Source organism: Parambassis ranga, chromosome 22, assembly GCF_900634625.1.
Source record: "Parambassis ranga chromosome 22, fParRan2.1, whole genome shotgun sequence".
Taxonomy (NCBI): Eukaryota; Metazoa; Chordata; class Actinopteri; family Ambassidae; genus Parambassis; species Parambassis ranga.
The window spans coordinates 8,012,370-8,024,952 of NC_041042.1; the positions used below are offsets into that span (position 1 = coordinate 8,012,370).

The 12,583-nt window shown below is 42.9% G+C and overlaps 1 protein-coding gene across 4 annotated transcripts in view; it reads right to left on the bottom strand.

Annotated features, from left to right (window-relative positions):
• Positions 1-12,583, bottom strand: part of LOC114427007 (delta-like protein 4) — a 30,735-nt gene that overhangs the window by 14,708 nt on the left and 3,444 nt on the right. For all 4 annotated transcript variants that reach the window (XM_028394691.1, XM_028394693.1, XM_028394692.1 and 1 more), the window contains 6 exons: positions 12,494-12,567; positions 12,332-12,418; positions 12,132-12,236; positions 11,958-12,038; positions 11,710-11,853; positions 11,421-11,612 (listed from right to left, as the gene is read on the bottom strand). In XM_028394691.1, the coding sequence (XP_028250492.1) occupies positions 11,421-11,612; positions 11,710-11,853; positions 11,958-12,038; positions 12,132-12,236; positions 12,332-12,418; positions 12,494-12,567 (683 nt within the window). The remainder of the gene's footprint in view (positions 1-11,420; positions 11,613-11,709; positions 11,854-11,957; positions 12,039-12,131; positions 12,237-12,331; positions 12,419-12,493; positions 12,568-12,583) is intronic.

Sequence of the window (12,583 nt, forward strand, 5' to 3'; positions counted from 1 at the left end):
GGGACAATATCTATAATTTCAGTCTGAGATCTGACTCAGTAAAACGCCAGCTTTTGTCAGTCCTGTCCCTAATTTCCTCACTTAGTACAGATACTGAAAAGATAAAGATGCCAACATCTTGGACCTCCAGAAATGTGCAACTGATCCAAAGAGATAAATGTAGCAGCCCTCAAATAATACTGACGCCCTTCTCCAGACAGTCTATTAGCAGCGCTCCCTTTGGACAGGCCATCACACGGACATCACTGTTGTGTTTTTCTTGTGTGCCAGAGACTGTGAATGTTTCTGAATCTCATCCATGGTTACAAATTGCTGAAGAAATCTCTTGAGATCCGCCTTAAAAATGGCAAGATTGGCCCTGGACTTTAGTTATACTAAATCTGCTTTTCATCAGGCCCCAGGATATCAGGCTCTGTGGCAATGTAACCTTCTGTTATTCGTCAATCAGTCAAGATGAAGTCATGTCAAAGATCTCCAGTATTGTGGTCAGCCTTCTGGGCTCTCTCTGACATGTTTGAATGCAGCAGGCCACTTCTTCATGGGAACCACCTTCCTCTTGTGTTTTTCACCATATCCTTGTACACCTCCTTGGCTGATAAGCCCTCGAGGCCAGGAGCAGATGACTTTACAAAGGTGCTGTCCTTAACAGAGATACTAAAAGATTTCCTGATAATAATAATAATTATAATAATAATAATTCTGAGTGTTTCTGAGAATTCAGAGTGCAGATGATGCTCTGTTTCAGAGGTCAGTCTGACGTGAACCCTTCACTAATGCAGTTTATCTCCATTTATCCTCCTTCCACTCCGCAGTCCTCCTCATGGCCTTTCAGTGGCCCTGCTTTCCTTACTATCTTGTTATCTCAGCAAGTGTTTCCTGCAAGCACCTCGCTCTTCTCTGGGACATGTGGTAGAGCTTGCACTGTATTACATCCACAAGGTATTGTTCTCCCACAGTTTGACCATCGTAAATTAGCTGGAAACTATTTGTCAGACATGAGAAAGAGGAGAGCCAGGAAGGGGAAAAAAACAACAACATCAGGGTCCCGACGTGGCCCCAGCACTGAACCAAACACTGAACAAATATGTTAATAGTCGGTAATTGCTGCAATTCAGGCTGTTAAGAAGAATATTAGCCAGAGTACTCCGCTGTGAGCCAACTGTAAGAAATTATCTAATTTTATGCTTTGTTCAGACTGCTCAGTAGCATTTTGCTCTCATGGCTTTTTTTATGTTTATCATTTTTAATAAGCTGAGGAATAGTGGCTGATGATGGTATACTATGGAAAATCTTCCTCTGTATGTTAATGGGAACCTTGCACATTTTCGGCCCAGTCCACAGGAAATGGCACAGTTAAAACATGTACATATTTGTGAGCACCACTTCCATGTTGAGTAAATGAAAAGTGTGTTTATTTGAAAAATGCTGGAGGAGACACCCCTGTTTATTCCGCAGGCTGATTCCTACTGGCCGTCAACATGACCCTCTTTAATGAAGGAAGTCCTGAACATCAGAGGATGTCTAACGCACATCCTGGCTCTTAATCAACCCCCATGCTCTTACCTATATCACAGAGGATCTGCAGCAGTCACCTCCTCCCTGGAGGGGTGAAATATCCTTCTACCCCTGAGGTGTCTGCGGGCCTGACTGAGAGTTGACTCCTTAACCTCAGACCACCTCAGTTTGGCCACAGCCGAGAATTTTTAAACAACAAAACTATGCCTTTCTGTCAAAATCTACCATGTACCACCCCCTCTGGGGGATCCACTGTCACAACCAATGTTCCCATGGATGGAAATGACCCCCGGGGATGCAGAGATTGACAGTGAGCGGAGTGGGACCAGGAATTAAAGGTCTCTAAAGAGTCAAGAGGCTAGTCAGAGGAGCAAAAATAAAAACATGCAGTAAAGCATGCCTGCAACATCAGCTACCCTTAGCTGTGACATGAGAACCGTCCACCGCAAACTATGCCTAGAATCATTCCCCCTTCTGGACAGCAGGCCACGTCACACATGAGGACCGGTTTGCAGCTGGGTTGCTCCCTACCTCATGCCAGGCTTAACTATGCTGGGAACCAACTAAGCTAAGCATACAACTTGAGACCAGCCTCCGAAACAAGTGGACCCTCACACAGCTTTTGATATAAAGCCAAATAAGTAACGGTTTTACGAAGCTGATTTGATAAGGAAATGTTGCAAGACGAGGGAAACAGCACTCTAGCAGTCATCTGGAGCGTGAAAAATTACTGCAATTCCCAATGAAAACAACTTCCCTGCTGTAAAATAACAGTATTCCTGCGAATGTGGGGGAAATCAGAGGGAAGTTCCTCCCTATACAGGAGAGAGGATTGTTCTCTGACTTTGGTTGTTTATGCAAAGTTAAACATGTTTGCTTTAAATTATGTCACAGTGTATCACAGAAGTGTTTCTGGTTCTGTACAGGAACAAACACTGCATGCCTCATTTGGAATGAGTGTGCATTTGTTTAGCTCTGCATCTCTTGATTTTCTTATCAGGAGAGATTAACCCCTGATGACATGAAAAGTAGTATGACATGCTGTCATTTGAATCAAGTACATTTGGATCCTTTTCTGAATTTACTTTTACTTGTATTATTCTTGGCCTTGTTTTCCCTGTAACCTCTCCTCATTTTGATTAAATCTAAGGGAAAAGTTGTTCTGTTTGGCTAGCAGTCCACAACTATTTAATCACAGATTAATTTCTGTCCCATGATCCCCTTCACTTAATAGGCATCGAATAAAGATAAAATATAACAAAAAAATGACCTGAAAAATTTTGGATCTTGTAAAATGGGAAGTGGACTGTCCCATACTGGTTTTGGTGGCAGACGAGAAGACGGTAACCCCCCCTCGCTCCCTCCTGCCAAGCCTATTTTGTCCCATCATCAATCTCCTTAAATGGCTGTTACCATGGCACCCTCTGTTCTGTGGGGGAAGATGGCAGGATGACAATATTAAAGCTGGTGATGTTTTGTGTGATGCTGGATAACACTGGAAGCCTAAAAACCATTTGTTGGCTCCTTCTCTTTTTTTTTGTGGGACGCATGTTTGTCTGAGAACAGATTCAAATGTAACAGAACTGCAGGTTTTGCTCAGAGTTCTTTGGACATCCCAAGTGCGTATGGTGGATATTTGTAAGCCTTAGATCTGTCCAGACAAAAGAAGCATGGCAGATGTGGGACAAGATGTAGGGCTGAATGAATGAGGAAATAAATGGATTTTTATGGGTTAGTTTTAAACCTAATCCAAAATATGACTGATTACCTAATCCGTAATCAGTTATAATTACTTCTGCTGTAAACTCAGACAGGTTTCTAGAGTCCAAGATAAGCAGAACTGTCAGAATAGCATCAATTTCATTTTAAGGCTATGGGCCAGATAAGCATCAGGTCTACATTCAGACTAGTTCCTGTTTGTCTTTAGTAGAGAGTAGCTCCTGCTGGTAAACCTATCAGGGCACAAAGGAGAATGGAACCCTTTGTAGACAACATGGCTCCTCCTCAGACAATAAGACGCACCTCAGGACAGAGGACAATGTGACAATCATCCTTGTCTGAGCGTGTTAAAATGATGCTTAAAGACTTTAAGTGAAAGTGACCAATTATAGTTTGTGTGATTATGAGAAATATCAACCTCAGCAGAATAAAGCATAGGACCTATGATGTAATGGTGCTAAGATGAAACCTATTGAAACTCTGGACCTGTGCTGAAGTTTTGTCAGTGACACAATTAAATCTGGAAATTGTGTCATTTTCCTTCCTACGCTACACCCATTTCCCACTGTATGGGTATCATCTCATGGTATAACTCATAGAATTGCAAGGGTTTGTCACTGTCACATCACAATGTGCATTGTTCTTATGGCTGACACCCTGAGAATAAAGCATGACAGAGTGATATATGTCTGATAATCTCAGAGCACGTACTCTAAAGAGCTCATTCTTTGTAGGAGCGTGTGTGTGTGTGTGTTGTGTCTGACCAGGGTAAGCCAGAGAAGCGTTTTCTTCTGTGTAATGTCATGTCACTGCGACCCACATTTCCTCTTTATTTAAAGTGGTTTCCCACAGTACAGTTACTCTCTTTACAGTTGACACACCAACCTGTGACTGACCACCCACCTCCTATCACCCACTCGCTCTTCAGAGTAAAGTAAAACCTGGAAACCATTTAGCTTCTCTTTTTTTCTCTCTCTCTCTGCAGCCCTCATAATGACAGGAAAGTGCTGTGGCCCTGCTGCCACAGAGAGCAAAGGCACAAGCTTGATGGGAAACTGTAAGCCTCCGCATAAATGTCTCCTTTTAGGGCTCTGTGAGTTCTGTTACACCCACACTCTGCACAACCATAAATTTCAAAAAATGAAATAGCTGGCTGTTCTTATCTTTATTTACACAATATAAAGTATTTTTTTCTGTGTAAGGGGAAATGAAAAAAATAACCCCTAGAGTCTTTAAAGTCCTGACTTCTCATGGAAAAATTCAACTTATAGAGCAACGTTTTTATGTCTAAATCTTGTCTCATGTGCATAGTAGCTTATCTTTTACCACACATAAAAACTGAAGGATGGTGAGGAATACAGTAGGTGAACAGGTAGGTTGTGTGAATTCAGTGCCTGTTATTACATTTGTTTCCAAGTAAACTGTTGTACCCAATGTACAAGGGCAGTTACCACCACCTGGCTTTATCCTGCCAGGGCATTAGTGCACTTGTTGTTGATGAGGTGAGTGTGTCCTGCTTACAACACACTCTGTAATCAAACAATGCTTCATCACGTTAAGAAGCAAAGTCAAGCTAATTATCATCAACAGCGTGATTACAAGGAATACAACATTTTCTCTGGACAACACAGTCACGAGTAAAGCGAAAAGATTTTTCCCTCACTGCATGGTTTATCACTAACAATGTTTTGTGCCCACAGATCTCCAACAGGTCCAGGAATAGAAGCGTAAAGGACACTGGCTAGAATAGAAGAGGAACACCCACACAGCACTTCCTCCATAAATTACCATGACACCCACCAGACAAACATGGCTGACAAGGAGATACTCTTCAGTAAGAACCTAAGCTTTCCTGACCTGTGGGTTTTACAGCTGGTGTAATTGTGTCAGCCTAACAAGTTCTCAGGGTCAACAAGGGGCTAGACAGCAGATAAGAGCGATGACACACCTGCACAAGCAAATAAACTGAACACCCAGCACCCTGTGATAGATTAACATACAGTAGGCTGCTCATTGTAGTGATAAGACATTTTTCACAATATATGGTATGGTGAAAATAGAGTAGGAGCTCATCTGGCACCGATACCTTCAGATGGTTACAATAATTAGCGGCTGCACTTCATCCTTATTATGCCAGCAGCAGCCAAACACTTTACTCTCATTTGGACGGAGCTGCTGTCTTTCAGCAGTTAGCAACGATTTTGCCTTCCTCATTACAAAACAAAGAGAGGGGAGGTAAAACAGTTTACCCACAAATCTCCCCCCTTTGTGTCCACTGGTTCACTCCACTTATTCAGGCAAGTAAAGACCATCTGCTCATTTCATACAACTTCAGCATCAAAACATTCACTAGTGCACATTCACCAGTTCTATTGCCGTTAAGCCAGCAAATTATTTGACCACACACACTCCCTCCAAAAGCAAAATCTCAAAGGTTGATCAAGCCCCTGCTCGGTATGTTGGCCACTTCTGTGAATGTGAATGTGAAAGTCAGTGAGTCCGTAGTCCTTGTCTCCAACTGGCCTGACATGAATGGCTAAAAGAACAGCTCATCAAGAGCGGCTAAAAAAAACAAAAAGAAAAGAAAGAAAAAACAGGCAACCAGAATGATCGACTAAAGCACAACTAAAATCATTCTTTCTGATTCTCCCCTTTCAACCAGCAGTTAAGGATTTTCACACCTACGACTTCACATTTTGGTTTATTTAACAGCACACCATGTGGGACCAAACAAACACACATTAATCTGCACTTTGTATGAATATTCAGATACAGCTGTCTGTGACACGAAGATAGCAGCTGGTGTGCTTGAGCCCCACAGATATATCCCGGTGCCATGCCTGGACTCAAGCCGTGGCATTTGGGCCAAGACAGGCCCAGCCGGCCCTGGCACGCCTAACCAGGCCCCGGAGTCTGTCCAAATCCCACCAGTGTCACCCTCTGCTTGCACAGGGGTGGTCAAAGACTCAATAAACACCTTTAGCAGCCTGCAGCAGATAAGACGATGACACGTTCAGTATGGCACTAATAAAGACATAAAATAGACGGATAGATCACAGAAGAATAAACATAGTTTAGAGCCTAGGATAGCTTTGGATATTTTGCAGCTTAAGGCAGGTGCTGAGAAGATGGCGCTGCTTTAAATATCACATTTAATTGAACAGTTAGGAATATTTGTGAGCACATCTTTTAAACTGAATTTCACCTAAGTGATTCATTTGGACATTTCTTTATCTCAACTCATCTCAGGACCTATTTGAATCTATTTAAAATATATAATGAACACGTTTTTCATTACCCCTAAATTTCACTACCAGCTTAGCGCGGCATTGACATTTTCCCAGACGACAGGGACGCAATTTGCTCTTTGTAATTACCCAACTTAATCTCATACTAATCTAATGATATTGCAATGACAAGCTACACAAATATGGCAGACGGGCTGGAAGACAAAGACTTGTGATGGTGAAAGAGTTTGTGTTTGGTGTGTCTGGCGTTACAACCTCTCTAACTGTCTGCTGCTTGGCCCTGACAACACAACACCACAGTGCCTGGCTGTCAGCCTGCCAGGCTCAGAGAGCAGCTGCCAGGCCAAACCATCGGGCACCAATTCAGTCAGCCACAGGGAGTCTCTCTCCACCCCTTCGTCTTCATCTTCCAGGCCCTCCTTGTGGCTACACCCACCCCTCATGGGTGGGTGCACACAGACGTACATATACACACACTGCAGGCTTTAATTATGACAAACTACCTAAAACCTAATGGGCAAGCTTCTCAAAGACATTTGTAGCAGAGGGGGCTGCCAATATTAGCAACAACAGTGACCAATAGCGAGCTTTCTCAAACAGCTCAAATGGTTTTCTCCCGTTCTGGTCTGATGCTGCTACAATCACACTGTCCGAAGTTCACATGTTGAGATGGCCAAAATGCTAAGCTGCATTCAGCTACTCTCCTGCTGTGCTAAGATTGTGGTTGGGATGGTAAACAAAGAATGATAGCCAGAAAAGTCAAATCAAAGATCTGAAACTCGTAAGGGAAAGTCATCATGATTCAGCCCCAGTAAAGCATCAAAGTTCCAAAATCCATCCCATAATTTTTGAACTACTTCAGTCTGACTGATTGAAGTGTTCACTGAGGCCAGCTGACGACTGACATTCCTAAGTCCAGCTTTCACTGCATCAACCTGTCACTCATTCTGTCTGTTGCAGCTGAAGGTCACATTATGGTTGATTCCCTTGGAGGGGCCCTCCAGGTCCCGTTGCTCCATGCTGTCTGAGTAAACATGGCACAGCAGTTCATAAAGATGCGCATTGTGTGCCTGCATCTGTGTGTGTGTTTGAGTGAACGTGTGCATACTGAAGGGTCTTCCTGAGTAAGGTTCGCTGACAGCGGGGATACATACATGCATACCGTTAGTGGGAGCGACTGAAATATTGATGCTGTGTTTTGTTCTCATTTTTGCTGTACTTGAGAGGCCATCTGCATAGGTCAGGCTTTCTCACGTTAAATATTTATTCTTCCGTTGAATATGACCTGAGGAGAGCGAAAGAGGGTCATTTTGTAATGTGAGAAAAAAGAAAGGGGGTGAGGTGGTGGTGGGGGTGGGGATGTTGAGCAGAATTCAACAATAGGTTTTTCCTAACAGATGGAAGACTGACTGCAGGGATACAGTTCAGTGGCACAGTGGAACCTGATATCTGATTATATTCCTCCCTCCCTATAAATACCAAAGGATTACATGTGCTTACATGAATAATGAAATTGAGATTATTTTGTTGACATGCATCCAATTTGTTGTAGCACAGTTTGAAATGTAGTCTATGGTCCATCAGCCAGTTTCTTTGTACTACACTACTCAGGTAAGACCAGCGGATTGTGTTCTTTCAACAAGCCAATACAAATAAGTTGCTTCTGGCCAAGTCTGGCACCTCAGGCTGAACCAGTGGGCCGAATAAAAAAAGTCTCCTGTGGCAGTACTCAGTCATGAGATCAAATTTAAAAAGCACACAAACAAAATCAGATTATTGACGAGCCAGTGGTCCAAAGTCTTTGTCAGCTTTACCTCTCTCAAATGCTGATAGACAAATGTACCATGATCTGAACGTGCACTTAGTCAGCAAACTAAACAATGAATTTTAATGACGTGCTTAGCAGGGCAAACCAGCTAACAACATAACAATTCTAACTAGGTGCCAGGTTTTCAGAAAAGTATCCCTCCGTGTTTAATAATTAACCAAAGCCTATTAATTATGAACTCATCTGTAGCCTAACACTGATGGAGAGGAGGGAAGGTTGCCTAGGAGCATTCAGCCTGTCCTGAACATTGTGTTGTGCTGCCGTTGTAAGGTGGGAGGGACACAACACCTTTGTTTTGGGTGCTGTCGCAAGGGCAAGTGATCAATAACGCAGTCTGGCACGTGTATGGGTGGTTTTTATTCTTGCAAGCTGACAGTACATGTTTGAACAATGAGACAGGAATTGACACCTTGACTAATGGTTGCAGTTCTGCGAGTAGTTGGAAGGACTTTTAAAATAATTATTTACCACCAGGTCCTGTGGTTCCCGCTGCTCAGTCAAAACAATAATGAGTCTTACACAGTCGGAACAGCCTCCATTTTCGGATGCTAAATCAACACAGCTGGACATCCTAAAGTTTGTGTTTATGTCTGTGCGCTACCTTTCCGACTTGAGTCTAAAAATAGGCCGGCCACATCCTGCTGTGATGCTGAAGGTGCAGTCATCTTTCCCCCCTGAAGGACATAACACTGTCTGAAGTTTGGAGGGGGGGTGTTACAGGGAATTGGGGGGGTACGAGGGAGGAAACTGTGACTACCGTGTGACAAGCGCGCAGTTCCTTCCTCCTGGGCCTGAGAAACAGGAAGTGCTGCACATAAGGCATTATTGTGACGGAGAGGAAATGCAAGGTCCTCTAAAATAAGAGCTCCAATCTGGTGGTCAATGACAGGAGCCTGTCCTCCATGGCCCCACAGAGACACACACACACACACACAACTTCACTGTTGAGTGACGCAGATAAATATAAAGCAATGTCTCATTTTGTTGCCATACAGGGCTAAACCCTGTGTGCTCTGATGCTGCAGGTTAGCGTTCACTCCTGTAAGATTTAAGTGCAGCAGCTCAAAGATAGTATCAAGTGAATCAGCTTTAGGATGAACTGTTAAACCTTTTGTTCCCCTGCTAAAACCCACCAACACACAGACTGCAGCATTTCAAAGGGTTAAAGGAGGCATATGGGAAAGGTCCACTCTGTTTGTGTTAACCAGAAGCTGAGGAGGAGCTGGTTGCTAAGAGAGATGCAAGTCTTTGTGTTGGGCTGCCTCCCAGTTAATTAAAATCCTACATTATTTGTTTCATGCTTTCAATTAGAGCGATCTGGAAAGGGCCCAAGCCTCTGCATGTAGATAACCATAGCAATAAGATGTGATTAATACAGGGGGCCCATTTGCGCTGCAGCCTGAAGCAACGTCCCGCTGTTGTGTACGTGCCTTGTTTTGATCTCACGGCACAACCTCTGATGATCCAGGCAAAAATGTCTGTGTGGGGCCTCTGTAAAATCTGCATGGGACCCCAAGCAGCAAATTAATTGGAAGAGATCAGCTTTTGTATAACACGGCAGGTGCTGGCCACCTGTGATCATGTACATCTGAACTGACTGCCCTGCAGAGTCAGTATCACTGTTAAGCCTGTGCCAACTCAAACGTTTTTTTTTTTGTCATCAGTATTCAGAAGAAGTGTCAGCTAGCAATGTTTTTGCTCAATTAACAGTAGATCAATCAATGCCCACCTCTGCTTTTCACATTCAATTATATGCAACACAGAAGCCAAGCTGTACAGGCAATCAATCATGCTCAGCTTAGTACATTATGATTTAATATGTACGTGGCGCTGTTTCTGTGCTGTCTTCCAGCAGCCAAAGCTGTTATTTCTTGGCACGTTGTGACAAACTATTACAACACAATCTGTATGATGACACTTTAATATAAAGAATTTGAGCTTATACATTCTTTTCATTTGCCAAGATATCACTATTAACAGTGCAACCAATTACAGAATAATCAAAAGTAAGAGGGTTTTAGAGCAGAACACACAAAACATCCAGATTAAGGAACTGATTGGAAAGCCTTTCATTACTCGCAAGATAAACTGTATAGTTGGTATGAAAGTAAACTTCTAACAACCAAGAATCTAACACCTTTACACCTGAGGTCAAACAAACCTTTGCCAAAACAAAACAATTACTGCCATCTACTGGCCTCTTAATGAAATCACAGTGCAAGCCTTTGAAAGACATGTCCTTATCAGCTTCTTTTAATATCTGAAGGACCTGAATGACTGGACCAGTGATGATGAAACAGACCGGGTATGTGGTGTCAGATGTTCTCCTCTCGTACCATGAATGTCCTTTGGGAGGTTATCATCATAACAACTATGCTGGGGAGTTGGTGTTTGGGTCAACGAATGGCTTAGACATGAGGGAGCCATCTCCGTCCTAGCTGGAGTTATAGCATCCCTGACATTCTGAAGAGGGAAGCCTCTTCCAATAGAAGGTAAGGATCTTCCTCTACCCATCACACCCATTAGTGCATTTGTGCCTCCTGTTGGTAGGAGTTGAGGACTGTTGGTAGACATTTGTCCCTGGAAGTCTGACACAGCTGAGACAGGATCCTGATCTCGTAGGTTGGATGAAGCATTGACATCCACAGAAGAAACACTCATGACACTCGATGGGCTTATGAGATGCTGGCTGACAGGAAGATCCAGCAATGGAGTAGAAGGTGTTTCTACAGATGCAGGTTCAAATAAGTCTGGTTCTGTCTTGCTGTGCTCCTTTGTGGAAGGTGAGGTGTGGGGTGAAGTCTGAGGGTGGGGGTTGAAGCGTGCCAGCAGACCCTGCTCTGTGACAGGGTAGTGTTTGACAGCCAACTCCCGCCGCTCTTGGCGCATTTGGTCCAGCTGCCTTAGCTCTCTGGGCAATACTAAGACACTGTCCTGTAAATGCAGGCAGGTAGATCTACTATCTTTTTATGCAGTGGCCATAAATGTGCAGCCAACTTTCCTGATTTAAGCCAGACAATTTATACCAGTATTAGCCTTCTGAGTGAAGAACACCTTTTAGTCATAATGACAGATTTACATTTAAAGAGCAATTGAGAAAGATTACATACCATGCTGACATGCTCCAGTTCATCAGGTTGGTAGTAGCTGCTGCCGAGATAGGAGTCCACCAAAGCCATGTAGTCTGTCATTAGAGTATCCAGCAGCACAAGCCTGAGAGGCAGGAGATGGATGACTGACAGAGCCATCACCTTCAGCAGGGGTAAAGGACAAGGCCGTGTGTACCACATCTCCCTTTCTTTCTGTTAGAATATAACACACACATTTCATCACATATATATATATATATATAAACATAGTATTTAAAACCATTCTCGGTTGGATTATGCTGTGCTGTACCTTGGTAAGCTGATCCTTCATTTGAAGTGATGAGAGCTGGGAGGAGGGCACCTTCAGATGGAGACTGACCGCCTCCTGAAAAGTGCTAACTCTGTCGGGAAGAAAACCTCCCGTCTCTGAGCAGAAGCACATCACATCTGCAACCTTAAAAAAAATAATAAACAAGCTGGACTACACAGAAGAAAAACCCCAAGCATCACAATATTAAGTGATGCAATTCTAGACCACTGTATATACACTACATGTACCTGAGTGTCAAATACATTGGTAAGCTTTAATCCAAACTGAGAACTCAGACATCCAGCAATGAACCTGCAATCATGAATAACCTGTGCAAATAAATACATAAATAAATAAATAATTATTATACATTACAGTAATATAAGAAACAGTCTTTCTAATGTGCATATAACAATGCTTACCTTTAGTATGTGCTTACTTTCCAGGATCATGGAGAGGCCATTCTTGAAAGCCTGAGCTCCAAGTAATAAGACGTCAAAGAGGTACACTTTATCTTTAGTGGCAATCTAAAAGTAGATGAAGTTATTGTTTTTCATTCAGATTGAATACAAAGATAGGAGTGAAGGAACAAAAATACAATCTAAAATCTAGGACTTCTCACCTGCAGCCAACACAGTCTTCCATTCTTAGATACCTCAACTCCTTCAACTCCTACACCGATCACACGCTGTTTCTTGATATGCATCACCTACAATGTAAAAAAAAACTGATGTAAATGTATACAAGCTAAAGGAAGAAAGTGAGAAACATTAAATCTACTTACAGCAGGAGCAAACTTTCCATGAAACTCATCAATGACTACAAAATCGATGAACTCCTCTGGGTCTTCATTATCATCTGGGGGAAAAACACC